The following is a 25,665-nucleotide window of genomic DNA, read 5'->3' as shown; positions in this document are numbered from 1 at the left end:
AATGCAGTTTATTAATGGCAAAGACATAAACCTAAATTTATTTACATTTGTTAAAAGTTAAATTAAATGTTTATTTATGGACAAGGCTGTCAGTATTTTGAAAATAAAACCAGGGCAAGAAAATCTGCTGATAATCTCAAAATTGTTAAATATGAACCGAATAACTACCTGACTGATCACTAGTTACAATTTCAATAATCTTCTGTATTTTATATATCCTATGATCAGAGTCATAGCTTCACAATGATGAAACCATAAATTGGCATGTGGCATTTAATTACTCTCTGACCTACTGCATTGCCACAAAAACACAAAATCACTCTTTGTAGAAAATAGACCTTGATATTTATCTGGACGGGTTCTTTAAGAGCAAGTCCTCCAAAAGATCTGGCAGTGTTCCCAGAATTCCCTCCACTAAGGTGACATACAGGTACCAGGTACTATCTGTACACTGCACCTGCTAAAGGTGACAGACTTCTCCAAAGAGATAAGAGATGACGTCGCACAAACACAATCAAAACTTCTTCAGGCCTTAGAAAAAAAAAAAGCAGCATACTGTCAAGTCTACTGCATCTTTACATTGCATTACACAGGCCAGAAACGAACTCCACTGCGTCTACTCCTTTAGTCATCTCGGCCAACCTAAATGAAGCATTCCAAAATAGAACACGGTCTGAAACTTTCAGGAGCATTAATAGAAGTGGAATGTAGAAACACCCGAAGGACTTTGAGGGTGAGATGCCCTCCATCATGCTGATATCTCTCAAAACGCTGCAGCGAGCCGAGTTTCAGACATTAAGCTCTCCCCATCTGCTGAACGTACTGTTTAATTGCGATTAGAATACCAATGAGCCACAGTGTGGATGAAATGACCACAGGAAAACAAAACAACTTCTCTTCAAACATCCACAATCTGTTCTTTTTCATTTCAGGTCCTTGCTTCAGTGACCCATAGCATGCAGTGAACAACTGGCATGCAAAGCAAAATGCCCACTTTTGAGTCGTCCTGTCCGACAGTTGTTATTGTGATGACTTTATATTTAATTCAGTGGCATGTTGAGCAACAGCCAGGCGATAGAACACTAATGGTTTGTTTACTGACTGATGTTATTAAAATAGAACATGCATCTTTTTATACTCCAGGTATGTGATTACTTTATAAGTGTGGCATCGGTAAAAAACAATGCTTTGAAGCAAGTCAATTGCACTTGCCAGCCATCTTGGTAACACAGTGGGCTTTTTCTATTTGCAATGTAGGACTTCTTGAATCCTGACCAAAATAAAACCCACAATTGTTATTTCTCAAAATAACGACTTTATACATACAAGTTGTGACTGTTTCTCAAAATTGTGACATTATGTCGGCTCAGACAGACTTTATACCTCCTATTTACAACTTTCTCAAAATCATACTACAGTTGTGACTATTTCTTAAAGGGGTCATCGGATGCCCATTTTCCACAAGTTGATTCTTGTCTAACTTTCATCCCTGCTTCGGCATCGAAACAAGAAAAGTTACTGGACTGTGACAGCTGATCTGAGGTAAGAGCTCATGTCAATCAGCTATCGTGGGAGCAGCCTCTGTCAGTGTGACGGCGCACCCACAGGCATCTGAGAACGGCTCAGTTTGAAAAAGGGAATATTAATTTTTACAGATTAATTAAAAATCACTGCATGGATTTTTATCATTATAGGGTAGATTTGTACATACACTGCCAACACACATTAATGTTCAAACAACATGAAAAAGTGAACTTAGCATCCAAAGACCCCTTTAAAATTGTACCTCACAAATGCGACTGTTTCTCAGAATCTAGATTTTCTACCCCATGATTTCCACTATTTCTCAAAATTGTGACCTTACTCCTCATTATTACAACTTTCTATTCGTCAAAATTGCCAAAATATACCATGCAATTGTGACTATTTCTTAGATTTATTTATATTTTAACTTAAATAAAAGCTGACAAAAATGTCATAAATTCAACCTGGTCTCATGATGAAAACGTACCTCTGGGAACTTTGTCGTAAGACGCAGAATATGCACTGCCATGTACGTTTTGTGACATATTCGATTTGAAATGTCCACTGGTTGGCGCTAAAAAGTGTTCAGGGTTTTTTTTTTTCCCAGAACAGATAAACAAACATATGGTACCTTTTATGTGATGTCAGGGTGTTTTCACATCTGGCACTTCGTTTCGGAACCTGGCGCGTTTCCCCCCTTAGCTCGGTCCGTTTGGGCATATGTGAATACGGCAATCGCACTCGGATCCGTGCCAAAACAGTCGGTCCAAGATCGCCTAAACAAGGTGGTCTCGGCTCGACTGAAAATGACCTCTGGAGCGGTTTGGTTGTAGTGAGAAAGCTATCCGATCCACAGACCAACGAATCAGGCTATATCACATTGTATAATGGGTAATTACAGTTCCGTGAACAGCAGTAGCTTTGTTGTTTTGTATAAAATGGGTGAATTACAGTTCCGTCAAAAATCAAAGCGCCATTTTCATTTTTTAATGCCATCTTATTGCTCTCTTTGTAGTAGGTGTATTTTAAAAATGTTTTCCCAACGAATCCTGGACTCATGCTCAAAATTATAAAATCAATATAACGACAGCTACAAAAAAAGTTTTTCCATTCTGACTGATGACAGCTGAGCGGAATCCTGAAAAAAAAAAAAAAACATGGAACTTTTACCATCGAGAGGACAGTTTACTCGCGTGTGACTTGTATTAACACATTTGGTCCAAGCGAACTGCACCAAGAATAAAAGGCAACATTGTAATAATTTTAATCCCTGTTTCGGAACAAAGCAATCGATCTACAGGTGTGAAAGCACCCTTAGTTTTGTACGTGTCACTATAGTTCTGACTCGAAATGTTCTTTGAGTGGTGCTAAAACTCCATGCTCTGTGACATTTTAATAAATAACGTACCATCTACACTACATCTAAACCTATCCGATAGTTTGAACCAAAGCGAATGTGCCGTAAAAACGCAAACATGCCGTTTTGGCTTGATGTTCGATCTCTCATCTTTTAGATCAATCATCTTAAGTCATGTTCGTACCCAAGGATTCCGCATCCTAAGTCCAATTCCTTGCCGATTGAGCACCTCACAATTATGACTTTTTCAAAATCTTGACTTCATACTTCACAGTTGAACTATTCCTCAAATCATCACAACATACTGGACAGTTGTTAATATTTCTCACAACTGCAAATTTATTACTTTCAATTGATTTACTAAGTGGAAAAAACTTCCACACAAAATCAGCAAATAAATCTGACAAAAATTATATGAATATGATTAAATTACACATTGAAAAACAAACCGTCTGTTGGCTCCAATAACCTTGTGGGAAACACTATGTGTCCCCGGGACCACAAACATTGTCAGGACTAGGGTTGGGTATCATTACAATTTTATCAATTCCAATTCCAAATATCGATTCAAGTTCTTTTCGATTCCAATGTGAATAAAAGATGATATCAAGCATATTTATTCTGTTTCTTTTTTGCTAAACATTTAGTTGCAGCTGAATACCATGAACAAAAATCAACAGGCTACATAAAAACAAAATTCACTTAAGAGCTGTTTGCAAAATAGAGCTGCGTGATTCTGGATAAATTGGGTTGTTGTTGGTTTTTTTTAGATGGAAGCATTAGCATTAGAAACATTAGACAACTAAACAAAATCATATGTAAGCCTAATTTATAGGTGAATGATTCAGGGATTCACTCAATATTTACTTTTTACAGTTCATTACAGTTCATTACTGGATGAATCAGTGTTTTTGAATGAATGATCAAAGACAAATACATTATTAACAGCCCACTTTCGTCACTTACTGGCATAAGGACGTAATCGATAAATCTTTAACATTATTTGGAATGCCAAATTAACTTTCAAAAGGATGATTTACTCTAACTTGATCTCTGATATACATATCAGAGTTTATATCCAGACTATGAACTTTTATCCCAGTACTTCAGTGATTATTTGAATGTTTGTAACAGAAATAATGAACTGTGTGGCTGAAAAGACTGTGAAACTGTTCATATACAGCATTCATATAGCCTACAGTGGCTCTCTTTAGGTCAGCGGCAGCACGAACGCAGATTTGAATGTTCAAATCACACTAGTATGTTCATATGCTGCACGGAAGAAAGGTTGAGGAATCAAGCAGATGAGTCATTGTAATTTAGGAATAGAATCACGCTAGTATTTGAATCATGTTTGTGATCTTTAACGATCTGTTAAATTAAATTGCTTTGTCATATTGGTGGTGACGCATCTATTGCAGCATATTTAGCTTATCACAAATGTTATACTTTGCTTTTTCGCCTTCTGATCGCAAGTGCTGCCATACTTTGGAGCGCTATGCGCTTAGCAAGCAAGGTCCTAGGTCGGGTCCTCACAGATGGGAGGGGAAAAAAAAAAAAAAAAAAGAACCGCGCATAGGAATCAATAGGCAGAATCAAAATTTTAATTTCACAAGAAGTATCCGATTCCTGACCTTAAGTATCCGATTCTGGAATCAGAATCAACTTTCAATACCCAACCCTAGTCAGGACACCGTTCCTGAGTTCCGAGTCCTGGCTTGTGGACCTTTCCCAATCTTTCAATCCTCGTCACTAGGCTATCATAAAGGCAATACCCCCCAAAAAAATGTATCTTTAAATCTTGAAAAAGTCCATCTACTTTAAGTAAATAAACTACCCAAAAAACAAAAAAACAAAAAAAAAAAAAAATCACATTATACCCCATAATTATGATCTTCTCAAATTCATAACATACTACACATTTGTGACCATTTCTCAAAATTGTGCCTTTAACCTCACAATTGTGACTGTTTCTCACAAATGAGAAATTATATGCCACAATTTCCACCATTTCTCAAAATCGTGCTCTTACACCTCACAATTACAACTTTCTCAAAATTGCTATTTTATACCTCACCTTTACAACTATTGCCACAATATACCGCACAGTTGTGACTATTACTTAGAATTGCCAATTTATTATTTATTGTATTTTATTTTATTTTTTTAATAAATAAAGGCTGACAAAAACATCAAATTTAGATAGGAAAGGCCATTTAGCCCACATTTAAAGCACTCAAAAAAATTACACCTAACAGTTGCAACTATTCTACAAAGACATACAAAATCAGCAGTACATTCTGACAAAAATGATACAAAGTTAGACCAAATTAAACAAATAAAAAGCACTCCATCTGTTGGCGCTGATAGCTTTGTGGGCAACACTATGTGTCCTGTGTTCAAGTCCTAGCAGGGTTGGCAAGTTTTCACAACAAGACCCACCCAATTGCTTCTCAAAACTAGCCCAATCGCGTTTCCGTGGGGGTCCCCCATTAAAAATACACGTTTTTTGTTGGGGTTCCTTTGGTAAATTTGCATTCCATGGGCTAAATATGACGTTATTGGGGTCGCTTAAACCCGCGAACATGAAAAACAACCCGCGGCAACAGTGTTAAAGCAGCCCAATTCCGCAGGAAAACCACGGACTTGGCAACACTGCGTCCTGACCTTTCTCGATCCCATCCCTCTTTCTCTCCAATTTGCTTCCTGTCTGTTCACTGTGCTATCATAATAAAGACAAAATAGCAAAAAATATATATATATAACTTTGCACACAGTAAATAAACTACTAAAAAAATTATGACTTTATACCACATAATTACCACTTTCACAAAATCAAATGTACTTCAGACCTGACAATTGTGACTTTTCTCACAATTAACACGTATGCGTCTTTATACGAATTCAGAATTGCCACAATATACTGCACAATTGCAGTATACTTGTTCATTTGTTTAACTTTCAGAAGAAATTAGCAATAAAAGCTGACAAAAATATCATAAAGTCAAATTAAACAAAAACAGTCCAGCCACTGTACATACCCATTCTAGAGTAAATAAACTACAGGCTCTTTTAAAAAAACCCTTCAATTCCTACAGCTGCCAAATTGAGCATTAATGATTTCTCCCATTCATTTTTCTATGAGTGGTTCGTCTCCACCCCCTTATACAGCCTCTGAAATAAACACTCTACTTTATGGATTTCCTAAAACACTTTTGCAGTTACACAAACAATTACAGCCACAGATTAAAGGCTAAATGAAACCGAGACTGCATAGGAAATGTTTTTTCATTGAGAGTAATCACTTTGTGTTGATGAGAAATTTAAATAACACACATAACCAAACGCAGCCTGTCACAACCATTTCCCCACTGTCCCTCTCTGCAGGAAATGATATTTTGCGAGACAGGGTTAACATTTTGGATGCGTCTTTTGGTCACGCCCATCTGCTCTGAGCTTGGCTCAACTGAGTTTGGCATTTGAACAAACAGAGGGTCCACAGCAGAGCCATTAGCATCTGGGAGTTCAATATCCAATCTGGAAATGGGCTTCAATAAACTAGCTTTAGTGGGGCTTTATGCTGCCCCAGAGGGGCCGGTACCAATATGAAAAACCTGGATTCCATTTTGTAACACCATGCAGACCAGATCCCATCCTGAATACAAATCAACTGTACTGCGACAGCAAGGACGACATATCCGCATCCCAAAAAAAAAATTACAGCCTGCAGTTGGGTAGAATAGGAACTAACGCAATAGCTGCTACCTTTTCATATGAAGAATGGAAGTGAGTCAGTGGCCTACTCTGAACATTCACCTTTATAAATCACCATACAGTGTAATCCTCCTCCTCACTTTCCTCTGAGAATATGAACTACACTGTGAAAGCAAGGGACACACGGTGACCTCAAAGCTTATTGTAGTCGCTCAGAATAACATTTTCTGACCGGTTAACAGCATGCAAAGTGTGAACAAAGAAACGGATGTGAACAAACATTTTATGACCCTTTATAACATTTAACACCATCATTTAGTTGGTTGCCAGGACATTGCTATGTTGTTGCGTTTCTATATGGTTACTAAGGTGTTTTGGATGGTTGTTAGTAGTGTTGCCAAGTTTGTGGTTTTCTTGCAAAATTGGACTGCTTTTGCAGGTTGAAGCAACCCCAATTACATTATTTTTACCCCCTGGTAGGGATTTGAAAAAGGGGATATTATTTTTACAGATTAATTAAAAACCACTGCATGGATTTTTATCATTATAGGGTAGATTTGACCATACACTGCCAACACACATTAATGTTCAAACAACATGAAAAAGTGAACTTTGCATCCGATGAGCCCTTTAATGAAATCATGTCGCATAGCATTGCATCTTGTCATTACTTCCTATTTTTGATTAGTTTAGAAGTATTTGGTTCGTTTTGCATTCATATTTCAATTGAACCAAAACGGAGTTCATTTGGAAGCGGACCAAAACCTTTTTTAGTGGTCTCAATCTGCTTGTTTGGTGCGCACCAGCGTTTGGATGGCAGCGTTCACACTTACTCAAATGAACCGCACTAACAGAGCAATCGCACCAGAGTTTGTTTTAATTGAACCAAACATGACAAGTGTGAACACACCCTTAGTTGTTGTTGCTAATTATATGATGCATTGCTGCAGTTCATTACAGTTCATTAATTGATTATCTGTCGAATTCGAATGACATTTTAGTTATTTTTTAGGCAGTAAGAGTGAGTTTAATTCATTAAATGATCAATCAATAATTTGGTTAAAAGGGTTAGTTCACCCAAAAATGAAAATGCTGTCAATAATTACTCACCCTTATGTCGTCCAAACCCGTAAGAACCTTCATTCATCTTCAGAACACAAATTAAGATATTTTTGATTTTGATATTTTCTTTGCGTACAAAAAGTAGTCTCTTAGCTTCATAAAATTAAAGAAGTCCACTTACAGAACAACAATTTACAAGTAATTTACTCACCCCCTTGTCACCCACGATGTTCATGTCTTTCTGTCTTCAGTCGTAAAGAAATTATGTTTTTTGAGGAAAAAAAATTCAGCATTTTTCTCCATATAATGGACTGATATGGTGCCCCGATTTTGAACTTCCAAAATGCAGTTTAAATGCGGCTTCAAACGATCCAAAATGCGGTTGTAAACGATCCCAGCTGAAAAAGAAGGGTCTTATCTAGCATAACGATTGGTTATTTTAAGTAAAATGATACAATTTATATACTTTTTAATGCCAAACGCTCATCTTGTCTTACTCTGCCTGAACTGTTTTTGTTCCTGTTCATGACAGTTAGTGTATGTCGAAAAACTCCCATCTCATGTTCTCCCTCAACTTCAAAATCGTCCTGTATCGCTGTTTTACCTTTTTTAAGGGTGTTTGATCATCTTTGCATGTTCACTTTGCATAGATTGGGTCAGTACTTCTGCAGTGATGTAGGATGATTTTGAAATGATTTTCGAAGTTGAAATACAATCAGAGTTTTTGAACATACCCTAACTGTCTTGAGTCAGAAAACACAGAGTTCAGGGAGGAAAAGAGATGAGCGTTTGAGATTTAAAAGTATTTACATTGTATTTTTTTATTGAAAATAACTGATTGTTTCACTAGATAAGACCCTTCTTCCTTGGCTGGGATCGTTTGAAGCCGCATTTAAACTGCATTTTGGAAGTTCAAAATCGGGGCACCATTGCAGTCCATTATATGGAGAAAAATGCTGAAATGTTTTCCTCAAAAAACAATTTCTTTACGACTTAAGAAAGATATAAACATCTTGGATGACAAAGGGGTTGAGTACATTATATGTGACCCTGGACCACAAAACCAGTCTTAAGTCGCTGGGGTATATTTGGAGCAATAGCCAAAACCACATTGTATGGGTCAAAATTATTGATTTTTCTTTTATGCCAAAAATCATTAGGAAATTAAGTAAAGATCATGTTTCATTTTTAAGGTGATTTTCTCAGTATTTTGATTTTCTTGCACCCTCAGATTCCAGATATTCAAATAGCTGTATCTCAGCTAAATATTGTCTTATCCTAACAAACCATACATCAATGGCTCAGTTTCTAAAAATTGACCCTTATGACTGGTTTTGTGGTCCAGGGTCACTTATGTGAACCTTTGTTTTGGAAGTGGACTTCTCCTTGAAGGTTGGACAACTGATGTCACACAGACTATTTTATTGATGTCCTTACTACCTTTCTGGGCCTTAAACGTGTCAGTTGCGTTGCTGTCTATAAAGTCAGAAAGCTCTTGAATTCCATCAAAAATATTTTAATTTGTGTTCCACAGATGAACAAAAGTCCTACGGGTTTGGAACGACATGAGGGTGATTACTTAATTGATCGACTGTTAATCTGATTAATGATTTAACGGACTCAGCACTGCTGTAGTTTATATAACAACCCAGCAAAATGCGACTTTTAATTTTGCTTTTGTTTTGAAACCGGTTTTATCGTTTTATTCATTTAATTGTGTAGAAACATCAAGTCCTTTCTGCCTAAAGCTCACTGGCAGCCTGCAAACAAATGAATTGGCTTTGACCTTTAGTGAGATTCTTACCCAGTCTCATACTTTCTCCACCGCACAATACATTTCCGGCTGTCTGCCTGCTGCCATTGATTTACAGATGAGGAAATCGAAGCATCCTCATGCTGTTTGCTCCTAAAGAGGAAACGCTGAGCTTTGTGACACAAACAATGTCCTGCTGACAGAATGGTGATCGTTATCTTTAATTGAAGGCTGACATCAAGGTAGCCGTATTTAGGAGAATCTCAAGTTAAGAACCGCACGGAAACAAAGTTCGACAGCACGCATTGGCAGTAAACCTGCACGTCTATGACTAATCGGTCTCGAATTCTTGCACAATTGCGGATAATAATGTCCAAGAAAACGCTTTTGTACTTGACAATGGAAAAGTGTAAATTGCTGTCATATCATTGTCTACAATTGAGCAGGCAGCTTCTGTTATATTGTGATACTTTTCTTATTGTTACAAGACCGTTTAGCAAAACTGTGACACACTGAACGATTTTTATTACTATATAGAAAATACTACTACTACCATATCTTTTAATGTGCACAAAAACATTAAAAGAAACTAATCTGTTATTGATCCACAGCCTGGAGCTAAACCAAACACGCTGTGCTGCATGACTGCCTCGACCTTGACGGCTTGGAAGGTGATGTGGTGTTTGAGGACAACTTTTGTCATTCATCATTAATGTCTCATCCCACTCTCACCGTCCCCCAGACATTCATCAAGCGTATTTGGCTCGGACACTAGCCCCTGTGATTACCTGTGGCCCTTGTGTCACTTACAAACTATTCGTGTACACACACAGCAGGCGTCACATCACCGGCCAACCCTGCACCAGGGCAGACGGCTTCATTCATATGTAGTCTTGGCGTGTCACTCTTCATAGGCCCCTGGCACTGAGTATAAATCACAGACGTTGGGATGACAGGCCTCCACAAGACACCTTTACAACCAGATTCTGAATTTACGCCCTTCTTCATTTTAACACCAGGGTCTTTGGAAACACTATTAGGCTTCACAGATAATATGGCAGGGAGCAGGTCAATAGCACATTTACACTTTCTCTTCCTCCGACCTCTTCGGATTTATCCTCATCACCCTAGAGGTGTTTTTATGCTGCTTTTACATGAGAATCAATAAACTTCCTTTTGCTTTTAAAACCTGGTTTATTTTCTTGAAGATGCATGATAAAGTGTTGTTTAGACTTACTGCTCTGTGAAGCGTTGAGTCGTTTCGTAAATAACAACTATGATTTTTGTACTGACGCAGGGCTCTACAGTGCGACATTTGCGACTGAAAACTAATGCATGCGACTATGAAAAAAATATTTAGGAGCACCACTGCGAATGACCTTATCAGCATATTTGTATTTGCGCGGAGGGGAGCTTCAAAGGTTTCTATGTGTTTTTGCAACGTTGAGTAATGTATCACAGACATATCTCACGAATCCTTTAATAAACCAAGTGTAGAGAGAGTGTAAATAAGAGATTCATTGTGCAGTGTAGAGAGCTTCATTGATTATAATGGAACTTTGTGAGATTGTGATGAACTATGATGAGTGACAGCTCTGATTGATTTTTAAGGGAGTTTGTAAATGAGATATTGATTTAATACAACAGTTAAATAAACAAGAAGTTTATATTAAGTGACTTACATTGTCTAACTACAACACTATTGCCTGATTTTGCTATTTCGTCGTCAAAAATATTTTGAAAAATCACAACTGAGCCGCTGTGCATCTCTATTCAAACACAGGCGTTTTTAAACTAATCTAGTGAGTCAATGATTCAGTTTCCCATTCACAAAGACAGTCACTTGCTTTATTCCTGAATGAATCAGTCGTTTGAACAAATCAAATGAATGAATGATTCAGTAATTAAATCTGTGACTCACCGACACCTACTGGCATTTTTAGTTTCATTTTTTAAAGCATCTTTTCAGTTATTCAAATCGTTTAATATTTCCATATTAAACATTTTATATTTAAAACCGTAATTCCAATATTAATTTATGAAATTGATTGCACTCATGCCACACTACAAGCCACTTTTGTGTTCTTCTGTGCCACCTCTGCAGAAATTAATTTTATTACTGATTTAATACTGATTTCATTTGATTTGTAACTTTTTCTTATGCTACTTGTTCTTATTCTGTGGTTTTAATTAGAAAATGTAAAACCCATACTTTTAATAAAGTTAGAAAAATTATTTTTGATTGTTGATTAGAAGGTGCTTCTAAAATTCTGATTGTGCTCCTAAAATTTTTTTAAAGTTAGGAACTCAAGTGCTCCTAAAAAGAAAAGTAAGTCTAGAGCCCTGTGACGGCTGTGACAAAATGTGACAAATTACTGTTAAAAAAAACAGTAATATTGTAAAATCATAATAGAGTGTATGGAAGCCATATTTTTACAGAATTCTTTGATGACTAAAAAGTTCAAAACAGATGTTATTGTATATACATACACATACACACACACACACACACACACATACATATATACATATATATATATATAAATAATGTAACATGTATGTATATACACAATAACATATATATCAAAGTTTGATTTATTTGTATAAAATACTGAACAAATATAACATTATAACATCTTATTGCAATTTAATATGCACATTTTCTATTTTAATATACTTCATCAGCCATTACTCCAGTCTTCAGTTTCACATGATCCTTCAGAAATCATTCTAATATGATAATTTAATATCAATGTTGGAAACAGCTGTGCTTCTTAATATTTTTTTGAAAACTGTGATACTTCTTCAGGATTCTTTGAATAAAAAGTTTAAAATAAAAAAAAGAAACATTTATTCAAAATAGAATTCTTTTCTAACAATATTATTATCTAACAATAATAAAGTCTTTACTGTCAGTTTTTTACTTATTAATTTAACACATCCTTGCTGAATAAAAGTATTAATTTCTTTCAAAAAAATAAAAAACAAAATTACTGACCCCAAACTTTTGAACAGTAGTGTACAGTGTTACAAAAGATTTGTTTTAAATAAACGCTGTTCTTTTTAACGTTTTATTAAAAAAAATCCTGAAAAAAGTATCACAGGTTCCAAAAAAAAATATTAAGCAACAACTGTTTCCAACACTGATAATGAATCAGCATATTAGAATGATTTCTGAAAGACCATGTGACACTGAAGAAAATTCAGCTTTGCATCACAGAAATAAATTCTATTTTAAAGTACATTAAAATAGAAAAACATTATTTTAAATTGCAATAATATTTCACAATATTACTGACTTTTCTGTATTTTTAATCAAACACAAACTGCCTTGATCAGCAGAAAACTCTTGCCTCTTTTTGCCTTATTAACTAGTATTTAGTGTTTTCTTTTTTTTTAATAAAGTAGTATAGATTCATAATATTGTAAACCTTTCAGCCATCAGATGTACAAATTTAGCAGCTTATTTTCAGGCAGAATGTTAAATGTTAGTATCTGTATCGCATATTACAGTGCACCACACTGCTTGAACTTTCATGAGAACTAAAATAAAATAATATATTAGAATTAAATATTATACAATATTGTCATCTTTAGACAAAAAAAAAATTGAAATAAACCTACCGTTGTTGAAGAAATCCGACGAAGGGGGCCACACCTGTCCCGGGACCCACCATTATTACAGGAACAGACAGGTCGGCTGGTAAGTGGAAGATGCTGCTAGGACGAGGCCTGACATGCACCTGGAGATGACATTTAGATCCAATCAGTTCTAATCTGATTCTTAAATGGGATTCTTAAATTCTGCAAACCCACAAACAACATCTTTTTAACTATAACCCAGTTCTATACATTTTGTAGATAGCATCTAAACCAAAAGCTTTTATGTTGTTGTTGTTGTTCTATTCTGCTGTGAGGATTAGTACACTTCCTCCAGAGCTTATTTCTGTCCAGCTTTTACCTCAATCAAACAACCCAATTCAGCCCAAATCCTCCCAGGGACTGTGAAAAGCTAATTCGAAGGTGAACAGGCTCGCTAATGTATAATGCCTACAGTGCTAACCTTCGGCAGGGCTGATGTGCCTAGATGCTCTGAAGCCGGTACCGTCCCAAGGGGCCGCAAGATTGAGGAGACGTGATCAGCCAGCCAGCCCGTGCACAACCCCGTCCTCGCCGGATGCTCAGGACGTGCCGGGAACTCCACAACATTGAACACGAAATGAACTTTCCCAGGGTGCTGAAGGCTGGAGCTGAGCGACGAGACAAAAATAAGAGACTAAGTGCTAACAATCCAGAACCAACCCTGAACATGAGCAAGCCGGTGGACCTCATTATCTCTCTCTTAATGGCCTGCCTCTATCGGGCCTTAGGGACCCCTGCTGACCAGACTTTAATATTTCAGAGCTCTAATGTTTCTGTGTATTCTACCAGCATCAGCGTACTAAACATAAGACATTAGTGTAGATGCCAGACCACTTACAAGCCAACGGAGACAGGCAGAAAACAAATGAAAGTGGCAGGCGCTTCTGAAAGGACATCCTTTGCATCCAGTGTTTGACTTTGATCACAACAAATGAGGTATCATCAAGCAAGAGTAAGTGATGCATCAAATTTATGTCTGTCTATAATAAACCACACGACATCAAAGGAGGATAGAGGCAGAAATAACAACCTAAAACCTGGATATGTCTCTGCTTTAATTCGCGAGTCCAAATATAAAGCACAGGTGTTTCAAACAAGGTCTCTTACCTGGCAGCAGAATAGGCTCTGGGCTGAAGCTTTGGCAAGTGTTCTGTAATGAAGCAGAGGAGAGATCAGAGATGAAGATGGCATTGTGACCTTCAGGCTATTTGACCGCGTCTTGAGTTTCTCTTTTAGGGCATCCCCCTTGTGGATGTTACCCAAGCTTTTTGAGTTGGTGAGGGCCAATTACTCAGAATAGCTCAATTCACAGCACAATGTTCATTTTGACTGCCTTTTTAGGGCAGCCTTGATGTTTAAAGCAAGTACGGTATATATAACCACAAAAAGTTCAGTAGGTTTTCAAAGGAGAGTGTTTTAAGAACGTTAAAAGCCAGACCGAAATATAAACTAATTATTGATCATTTTGCATTAATTTGGTTTTCAATATTTTTTTTTGTTCCATCTTTATATATACACATTTTATAGTTTATATCGCGCTATTCTGACTTTCTTCTGTTTAAATCTTGCAGTTCTGAATTTTTTTTTATCACAATTGCGAGTTTATATCATGCAATTCTGAGAAAAAACTCAGAATTGAGAGTTTCTCTCGCAATTCTCTTTTTTCCTCAGAATTTCATGTTTAAATCTTGTAGTTCTGAGTTTTTTTCCTCAAAAATTGTGAGTTTATAGCATGTAATTCTGACTTAACTCACAATTGTGTATTATAAAATCAGAATTGCGAGTTTAAATCTTGCAGTTCTGAGTTTTTTCAGTACAATTTCGAGTTTATAAAAATGCAATTCTAAGAAAAAAGTCTGAATTTGCTACAAATTTGTGAGTTTGTCTCACGCATTTCTGAGAAAAAAAGTCAAGAGTTATGAGTTTATATCTCACAATTCTGACTATTTTCCTCAGAATTCGGTGTTTATGTCACAGTTCTTAGTTTTTTTCTTACAAGTCAAGAATTTGATACAAATTTGTGAGTTTGTATCATAATTCTGAGAAAAAAAAGTTTATATCTCACAATTCTGACTTTTTTCCTTAGAATTGTGTTTAAATCTCACAGTTCTGAGTTTTTTCTTACAATTGTGAGTTTCTGACAAATTTGTGAGTCTGTGTCATACAATTCTAGTCAAAATTGCACGTTTATATCTCGCAATTCTGTCTTTTTTCCGTAGAACTGTTTAAATCTCACAGTTCTGAGTTTTTTCTTAAAATTGTGAGTTTATATCACACAATTCCAAAAAAATCAAGAATTTGATACAAATTTGTGAGTCTGTATCATGCAATTCTGAGAAAAAAAAAAGTCAGAATTTGATGCAAATTTGGGAGTTTGTCTCACGCAATTCTGAGAATAAAAAGTCAAAGTTATAAGTTTATATCTCACAGTTCTGACTATTTTCCTCAGAATTCCGTGTTTAAATGTTGGAGTTCTTAGTTTTTTTCTTACAAATCAAGAATTTAGTACAAATTTGTGAGTTTGTATCACATAATTCTGAGAAAAAAAAGTTTATATCTCACAATTCTTTTTTCCTTGGAATTGTTTAAATCCCACAGTTTTGAGTTTTTTCTTACAATTGTGAGTTTCTGACAAATTTGTGAGTCTGTATCATACAGTTCTGCCTTTATAATACGCAATTGCTAGTCAGAATTGCATGTTTATATCTTGCAATTCTGACTTTTTTCTATAGAATTGCACCTAAATCTTGCAATTCTGAATTTTTTTCTTACAATTGTGTTTATATCACGCAATTCTAAGAAAAAAAGGTCAGAATTGCGAGTTTAAATCTCACAGTTCTGAGTTTTTTCTTACAATTGTGAATTTATATCATACAATTCTGAGAAAAGTCAAGAATTTAATACTAATTTGTGGGTCTGAATCATGCAATTCTGCCTTTATAATACGCAATTGCTAGTCAAAATTGCACGTTTATATCTCGCAATTCTGTCTTTTTTCCGTAGAACTGTTTAAATCTCACAGTTCTGAGTTTTTTCTTACAACTGTGAGTTTATATCACACAATTCTGAAAAAAGTCAAGAATTTGATACAAATTTGGGAGTCTGTATAATGCAATTCTGAGAAAAAAAGTCAGAATTTGATGCAAATTTGGGAGTTTGTATCACATAGTTCTACCTTTATAATACACAATCGCTAGTTATAAAGTTATAAAATTGCACGTTTATATCTCGAAATTCTGACTTTTTTCTTCAGAATTGCACCTAAATCTTGCAATTCTGAGTTTTTTCTTACAGTTGTGTTCATATTACGCAATTTAGAGAAAAAAGGTCAGAATTATGAGTTTAAATCTCAGTTCTGAGTTTTTTTCTTACAACTGTTTTTCTTACAATTCTGAAAAAAGTCAAGAATTTGATGCAAATTTGTGAGTTTGTATCACGCAGTTCTACCTTTATAATACACAATCGCTAGTTATAAAGTAAGAATTTATTTTTAGTTTATATCTCGCAATTCAGGCTTTTCTCCTCAGAATTGCACTTAAATCTTGCAATTCTGCAAGATTTGCAAGTTTTTTTTATTCCAATTGTGTTTATATCACGCAATTCTGAGAAAAAAAAAAGGTCAGAATTGCAACTTTAAATCTTGCAGTTGAGTTTTTTCTTACAATTCCGAGTTTATATCACAATTCTGAGAAAAAAAGTAAGAATTTCATACAAATTTGAGAGTTTGTATCACGCAATTCTAAGAAAAAAGTCAGAATTTGATGCAAATTTATATCAAGGAATTCTGTGAAAAAAGTCAGAATTTGAGGCAAATTTGCAAGTCAGCAATTTCAAGTTAATATCTCACAATTCTGAAGGGGGAAAAAGACTGATATTATCTCAGAATTGCCAGTTTATATCTCACAATTCTCACTTAACTCGCAACTGCGTATTATAAAGTCAAAATTCCAAGTCAGAACTCACAAAAAGAAGTCAGAATTGCAAGTTTCTAACTTTATTTCTCAGAACTTCGATTTAAATCTCACAATTCTGTTTTTTCTTGCAGTTGTGAGAAAATATCTCTCAGTTCTGAGAAAAAAAGTCAAAATTGCGAAAGGGTTCTGACTTTTTCCCTCAGAATTGCATGTTTAAATTGCAGTTCTGAGTTTTTCTGAGTTTATAATCACACAATTCTGAGAAAAAAAGTCAGAATTTAATACAAATTTGCAAATATATTTATACCTTACAGTTATAGATAAGGATGAACTAAAATTTGGCAACTTAAAATATTTGCCTGAAAGTGCCGAAAAGAGAAAAATGTGAACAGTATCTATTTACCATCCAACAACACAATCTTCAACATGCAGAAAAGGTGCGTGTGAAATTATACAGGTTTAACTGAATCTGATCTAAATGCAAATAATGATGGATAATAGCGACAAAAAAGTACTAAATTACACACTCAAAGACTCTGGAAGCACACTGCAGTCAAAACTCACATTCACTCTGCATTAGTTTCTTAGTTGTGCCTTAAAGTCCCCAACCACAGAAGAAAACACGCTCTTCGTTATTGACACATTAATAAACAGAGTTTTCCTGTGCTTGCGAAGAAGCCAGGAGGCTATGTAATGCAAAAATCATTTCTCATGCGGGAAGACAAGAGAAGCTTCTGGCACCTTTCGTTTCCGTTTTCTACTTTTACTAGCTGAAAGAAGAGTATACGGTAATCACAAAAGTATTACAGTATTCAAATTCTTATTTCAAATAAAAGGCTTTTTGTTTTTGCTTTCATTCAGTAATATTACTTTCAGCGCAAGTAAGGGCAGAACCCAAAGAAATTGAATGTTTTTTCACTTATTTAAAACACAGAGGTAGTTGTTTCTCAGCTCAAATAAAGTGTTTAAAATTCCCCTTCATCAGTCAGCAAATGACATATAATTTTCTCCAATTCGGTGAAATGATGAATCAATTTGAATTGTTCACTTCAAACTCACCATATGCGGATGCTGAAGGTTCTCGATATTATCAATTAATTACAATCAAACATTCAATGTAGTGAGCAGCTGTTGCAATTACAGCCTCTCACGAGTGCAAACAAATGCATCAAAAAGGCACATGGAAAAACACTGCTCTTTAATGTCGGGAAGTTTAAAAAGTCAGGAGAGAAACTGTGTGACTGATGACATTGATCTTACTGCCAGAACACACCAGTGCAGACTGATTTTAGGAATAAAACGAATGTGCTGTCAAACGCTGCTGAACCAGCATCTCTTTCGATTTGTGGGATGGAGAATCACCGTCCTAATCCTTAATTTGCCAAAGTCGCAGGAATATTCGCACAGATTAAAACTTTACATGTACACGCGTCCAACGCAACAATCCACCGGCCACATCCGCATAAATCAGCGAGGGTCACGGCATTATGACTACCTTGCAGTTCTCTATATCTAAAGCATGGTATGCATTAATAATTTCAGCTTTACCAGCTGTTCCCCGAAATCAAGGTGACAGCATATTTCTCACCTTGATGGAGAATTTTACTGCATTTCACAGCCTAGGCTTAGTGTACAATTAGAAATCTCCAAAACTACATATCCACCAAATATCGTTTTACTTTTATTCAGAAATAATGTGTTAAACTGATCATTTAGAGCATTACAAAATATTTGAATTTCAAATAAATGCTGTTCTTTTAAGAGTCTGAATAAAATGCATCACAGCATAGACAAAAATATTATTTCAACACTGATAATAAAAATAACCAAATCAGAATGATTTCTGAAGGATCATGTGACACTGGAGACTGGAGTATTGGCTGCTGAAAATTCATAGGAATAAGTTAAGTTTTAAATATATATTAATATAGAAAACAAGCCCTGTTGGGCGTAAGAGACTGTTTTCAAAACATTTAAAAATGTTACCGACCATAAACTTTTAGGAAGTACACATTTTCTGCACATTTTTGAAATGGTTTGAAAAAGAATCTGTGCAGAAATTGACATACACGTATAAAGTGTCATCCAATCAAATTGCTGAATCCATGAGGTTTTTTTTTTTTTTCTTTTTTTTTTTTTTCATAATTTATATGACGCAATTCAGATTAAAAAAAAAAGTCAGAATAGCGAGTTTATATCACACAACTCTGACTTTATACCTAGCAATTCTATGTTATAAAGTCAGAATTTCACATTTATATCTCGCAATTCTAATTTTTTTCCCTCAGAATTGCGTTTAAATCCTGCAGTTCTGAGTTTCTTACAATAAAGTATGTTTAAAATATATATTAATATAGAAAACAAGCTTTGTTGAGTATAAGAGGGACTTGTTACAGACCTCAAACTTTTAGAGAGTTCACATTTTCTGCACATTTTTGATATGGTTTGAAAAAGAATCTGTGCAGAAATGGGTTCAATCTTGCGTTTTTTTTTTTAATTGACATTCACGTATAGAGTGTCATCCAATCAAATTGCAGAAGTTTTTTTTCTTACAACCATATTAAGCAATTCTGAGAAAAAAGTCAGAATTGCAAGTTTATATCACACAATTCTAACTTTAATAACTAGCAAATTGCTTTTTATAAAGTCAGAATTGCACATTTATATCTTGCAATTCTGAATTTTTTCTTCAATCTGTGCAAAAATGGATTCAATCTTGTGTTTTTTTTAAATTGACATACACATATAGAGTGTCAACCAATCAAAATGCTCAATCCAGTAACTGCATTGTTTTCTGAGGGTTTTTTTCTGACAACTGTTTATATCACACAATTCTGAGAAAAAAGTCAGAATTTATTACAAATTCACGAGTTTGTATCAGGCAATTCTGAGAAAAAAAGTCAAAATTGTGAATTTATATCACACAATTCTGACTTTATAACTAGCAATTGTGTATTATAAAGTCAGAATTGCACGTTTACATCTCGCAATTCTGATTTTTTTCTCAGAATTGTGTTTAATTCCTGTAGTTCTGAGTTTTTCTTACAATAAATAAAGTATGTTTAAAATATATATTAATATAGAAACAAGCCCTGTTGAGTATAAGATAATTCTTTTAAAACATTTAAAAATGTTATCGAACTCAAACTTTTACAGAGTACACATTTTCTGCACATTTTTGATATGGTTTGAAAAACAATCTGTGCAGAAATGGACTCAATCATGTGTTTTTCTTTAATTAACATACACATATAGAGTGTCACTGAATCAAATTGCTGAATCCAATAATTACATTGTTTTCTGAGTTTTTTTTCTTACAATTGTTTATATCACGCAATTCTAAAAAAAAGTCAGAATTTGATGCAAATTTGCGAGTTTACATCACAATTTTGAATTCATAACTAGCAATTGTGTATTATAAAGTCAGAATTGCACATTTATATCTCGCAATTCTGATTTTTTTTTAAGAACTGCATGTTTAATTCCTGCAGTTCTGAGTTTTTTCTTACAATAAATCAAGTGTGTTTAAAATATATATTAATATAGAAAACAAGCCCAGTTGAGTATAAGATAATTCTTTCAAAACATTTAAAAATGTTACTGAACTCAAACTTTTAGAGAGTACACATTTTCTGCACACATGGTTTGAAAAAGTATCTGTGCAGAAATGGGCTCAATCTTGTTTTTTTTTTAATTAACATACACATATAGAGTGTCATCAAATCCAATTGCTGAATCCAGTAATTACATTGTTTCCTGAGTTTTTTCTTACAATTATTTATATGATGCAATTCTTTTTATGTCACACAATTCTGACTTAGCTAGCGATTGCGTATTATAGAATTGTCAGAATTGCACATTTATATTTTGCAATTCTGAATTTTTTCCTCAGAACTGCGTTTAAATCCTGCAGTTCTGAGTTTTTTCCTTACAATAAATAAATATATTAACATATTAAAATGTTCTATCAAAACATTTAAAAATGTTACCAACCTCAATCTTTTACAAAATATACATTTTCTGTACATTTTTGATATGGATTAAAACAAGGATTTGTGTTTTAAATTGACATGCACATATACAGTGTCATCCAATCAAAATACTGAATCCAGTAATTACATTATTTTTTTCTCTAAAAAGAGTCTGAAGGCACTTAATAAAAAACGATGAGATATAATCACGATTAACTCTTAATCTTAATCATCTGACAGCCTTCATTTTTAGTTTATATTTGCTGAATTTATCATCATTCTCCTTGTGTCACCTCATAACGCTTTAGTGAGTTTCAACGTTTAAAATGCATGTTTTCAGAGGCTATACTCGCAGTTAAATAACAGATGCCTGCGAAAGGAGAAAAACCAAAGCTAGGCCTCAAATCCGATGTTGTTTTACTGCCATCTGGTGGCACCAGTACTGCAAACGCTTCCAAACATCAAGCACATTTATCGTGCAAACTGCATATGCTGATATGAAACGTAGAAAACATCCACATTCCAGTAAATTCCAAGCAGAACATGTGTTTACTGACCAAACAGAAGGCTGAGTGGAGGTAGGCAGGATGGGAAGGCCCGAAGCAGATCCAGCAAACATACGTTGGCGTCCCTGACAAAGCTGTTGTAGTCTGCTGAGCCTTCTTTGCTGCACAGCTCCAGAAGCCTTCTTTTTTCCGAACCGTTCTGAGTGAAGTCCGCCAACGCTCGCACAAATGCCTGAAAGCATAAGAGAAGAGTGTGCAGGGTCCGTCCAGGAACGTCAGACTACATCCCCATGAAAGCTAAATAAATCATCCCCACCGGTACATCAAAAGCACTGTTGCGTATAAAGCACGCTAGTGCTAAATCAAAGGTTCAGAACTTCAGCGGCACAGCAACTATCACATTAAATAAGGTTAATAACACAAAATTACTTTTTTTGGAGTGCTCCTTATCTCCAAACACCAGGTGAGAATAAACTGCAAAGAGGCGTTCTGTGGGATGTGAAGTGGAACTTTTGCTGCTGTAACGGGAAAAAAAGGCTGTGTATTTATTCAACATTTCTGGTTGTTCAATCTGAATCTAGTTCTCTGACTTGTGAGCAGAATGCATTATTTTATCTGTTTTCTAGCACAGTTCGAGAAGAATGTTCCTGGTGTCAGTGATTGTGTCAACAACGGCTGCAATACCTTTCTTACTGCAGTTTTTAAGCAAGTTGACTTGAACAGCACAATTCTTTTGCATTTGCAGATCCAGTTTGAGCAGCAACTCCTCAACTTCACTGGCTCTGTTTGGACAGAGAATATCAAAGGAGTCTCCAGGCTGATAAGCGATGTTCTGCTCCTGGAGAGACAACATTTATTATAACTCCTACACAGAGAACATAGATTTTTTTTGTTGGGTTGGAGCAATACATAAACATGTCTATTTGACTGATCCCAAACTAAATTCTAAAGTAAACTTTTGGGTATTATAAATATCTAAACTAAACCTTTGGGTGTTATTAGAATTTAGTTTGGGATCAGTCAAATAGACATGTTTATGTATTCCTCTAACAAAATACTGTATATTGAATATCAAAATGTAATTGTTCACACTCATGTACCACTATTTTCACATTTAGATGAATTCGGGATTTAGATTTAATATGAATCTTTAAAAACACATATTTAATTTTAGCAAAATGAATATCTATTTTTCATACTGTACATTATAATGTTGGGATGCCTAAATTCACTTGTGGTTTATATATTAAACAGCTGGTTTATATATTTTTTTTTATATAATATAAAAATATATTTTTTTTATGTAATATATCATTACATTTTATGTATGTAAATATCAGCCATTTATTTATGACAAATTTTAAATAATTTTTTTTTTTTATTATTCAAACAATTATTGGCTCAGCCAGAATTTTACTACTAAGGGTCCTATAAAATCTGTTTTATTTTTTCCAAACTCCATTATTTCCATTTTAATTTTCTAGACTCCATTTTAATGGTTAAATTAAATTTTCTTAATCAAAAAGCATGTCTAATTAATTGAGATCATGAAACAGCAATTAAACAGCAATTTATTAAAAGTTTAACAAAAATTACATTTTTAAGACCCTATGAAAGGCTTTTTTATTTTTCAAGTTTTATTTTTACTAGTGCTAGGCAATGATTAATTGTGATTAATCACATCCAAAATAAAAGTTGTGAACATAATATATGTGTGCTCTGTATAAAATAATATTTATATATAGATATTTACATGTATTATTCATGTATATCTTTACATTCATACAATTTATATTATATATAAATATATTTAATGTATAAACAACATATGTGTGTGTGTATTTATATATACATAATAAATATATACAGTACACACACATATATTATTTACCCAAAACCTATATTTTGGATGCAATTAATCATGATTAATTGTTGACCACCACAAATTTTTAACAAATTCTGTGTTTTCTGGATTGCATTTTAATGATTTCATTCAATTTTAATAAACAAAAGCATCTCTACATAATTATTTTATAAAAAAAAAAAAGACTAATTTATTATTATTTAAATTTTTTTTTTTTTTTAGAAATACTGTGTTGTGTATTTACATTTTTCTGGTAAATAAATTCTGGTAAATATTCCTTAAAAATAATCATTTTGTAATAATTTTATTAGTAGTAGTAGTAGTAGTAGTAGTACTTTAATTACATTAAACCTGCAGTCTGCAACTTTTGGAGCTTCAGCGGTTAATAGACAGAACTGCGTGCGTCTTGCGGAAGAACATCCTAGCCAAAGCTACTTCTCTTGGTTTATGACTCTGACGAGTTATGCACATACTGGGCTACTCCACAGCGTTTCCTACCAGAAACAGCCTAAAATAGTCAGAATATAAAACCTTAATATTGGTGTACCATAGTGATTTGGGATAAGCCAAACACATGGTTTAGAAAATGGATTCATGATATACTCATTGTACTTACACATATTTTGTAAATTATGAACACAAAAAAAGTTACAGACTGCAGCTTTAAGTAATACATTTCTGTCACAGTTTCGGGTTGCTAAGATGACCTTTAAGTTTCTGTTTGTAAATGATATGAAGGTAGTTTTGTTTTTTCTCACAAGAAACGGTAAAATGCTAATGAAGTGACTCTCAGAGCAGTTGTAGAGATTATGTTTGTGTGCTCATGTACTCATATATTGAGAGGCTGAAGACACTGTGAGCATCATGTGCACTTCAGTATGTGTGTAGTTAGTAAACTAAACCGCGCATCTGCGCCATTCATTCACACAGAGACACGCAGAACATGCAGAATCCATATTTAAATAATATTTTTGTAGCCTGACATGCAGACACTAGTTCATATCGTGCATTGATTTAAAGGAAAAGTCCACTTCCAAAACAAAGATTCACATATAATGTACTCACCCCCTTGTCACCCAAGATGTTCACGTCTTCCTTTCTTCAGTCATAAAGAAATTATGTTTTTTTTGAAGATTTTGAACTTCCAAAATGTAGTTTAAATGTGGCTTCAAACGATCCCAAATGCGGTTGTAAATGATCCCAGCCGAGGAAAAAGGGTCTTATCTAGCGAAGGGTCTTATCTGGTTGGAAGCGAAACTGCATTTTGGAAGTTCAAAATCAGGGGCACCATATCAGTCCATTATATGGTGAAAAATGCTGAAATGTTTTCCTCAAAAAACAATTTTGAAAGAAAGACATGAACATTTTGGATGACAAGGGGTTGAACACATTATCTGTGAATCTTTGTTTTGGAAGTAGACTTCCCCTTTAAGTGTACTGAACGACTTTAGATTTATTCAACCATAATTTGGCAAATTCCGTGACATTCCACGTTATATAGTAAATTCCATTTTTATGACTGGACTCTGCTATTCCGTTCACGTTTTCCACATTTCTGAAATCATAGAGCCCTAAATACCGGTGCATCTCTACTTGAATAAAAAAAGTGAATATATATGGACTTACCAAAATATCGAGCTCCAGTAAGATGGCAGTTTTTACAGAATCATGTTGAGTTAACTGAACTGCTTTTGAAATGGACACCTCATGATAACCGTCTTTAGATGGGACTGTCTCCTATGAAAGAAGTGTTACAGTAATTAGCAGAATTACAGACATGATACAGACAATTAATACAATTATATTGTGTCCAGCATCATCTATACCAGTGGTTCTCAACCTTTTTGACTCAAATGCCCCACGTTGTCCAACACAGTTATTCCAAGGCCTCTCATATTTCTGCTGTGCAAAACTGCTTGTTTAACTTGATTAACAGAAACTAAAGTGTTTGACAAATTAAATTTAATTAACCATGATGTGTTTTGTGATTGTACAAGATCCAAGATTCTGTATGTACTTCAATAAAAACAGTAGTTACTTAGAGGGACAATTATATATTTTTGTGTGTGTGTGTGTGTGTGTGTGTGTGTGCTTTTAGCATTTTAATTCATTTAGATTTTAACATAATTAAATAGCCAACCCTTGGACGTTTGCTGAGGCCCCCAGCAGGCCCATGCCCCTAGTTGAGAACCACTGATTTTCACCCAAACATTTATTGGATAAACATTATTCATAAAATGCATAAATCTTTCTAAATCCATGCACACCCAGACTGTTGCTAATTAATTTATGCAAAAGGTTTTAAACAGAAATTCCATCTGGCTCTTGTTTCATGAATAAGACCCGTGGCATTTAAAG

General features: G+C 34.6%; 1 protein-coding gene across 1 annotated transcript in view; it reads right to left on the bottom strand.

The window, feature by feature from the left end:
- The window catches only part of mtrr (5-methyltetrahydrofolate-homocysteine methyltransferase reductase), a 38,002-nt gene that overhangs the window by 8,231 nt on the left and 4,106 nt on the right, over window positions 1-25,665 (bottom strand). Inside the window, exons 6-12 of the mRNA XM_051098767.1 lie at window positions 24,934-25,044; window positions 22,128-22,281; window positions 21,873-21,961; window positions 21,495-21,675; window positions 14,160-14,202; window positions 13,474-13,660; window positions 13,035-13,153 (exon numbers count right to left, since the gene is read on the bottom strand). Of these exons, the coding sequence (XP_050954724.1) occupies window positions 13,035-13,153; window positions 13,474-13,660; window positions 14,160-14,202; window positions 21,495-21,675; window positions 21,873-21,961; window positions 22,128-22,281; window positions 24,934-25,044 (884 nt within the window). The remainder of the gene's footprint in view (window positions 1-13,034; window positions 13,154-13,473; window positions 13,661-14,159; window positions 14,203-21,494; window positions 21,676-21,872; window positions 21,962-22,127; window positions 22,282-24,933; window positions 25,045-25,665) is intronic.

The sequence above is a fragment of the Labeo rohita genome, chromosome 24 (genome assembly GCF_022985175.1).
Source record: "Labeo rohita strain BAU-BD-2019 chromosome 24, IGBB_LRoh.1.0, whole genome shotgun sequence".
NCBI lineage: Eukaryota > Metazoa > Chordata > Actinopteri > Cypriniformes > Cyprinidae > Labeo > Labeo rohita.
The sequence above is the reverse complement of the archived record's forward strand: the minus strand, read 5'-3'. Positions and strand labels throughout refer to the sequence as shown.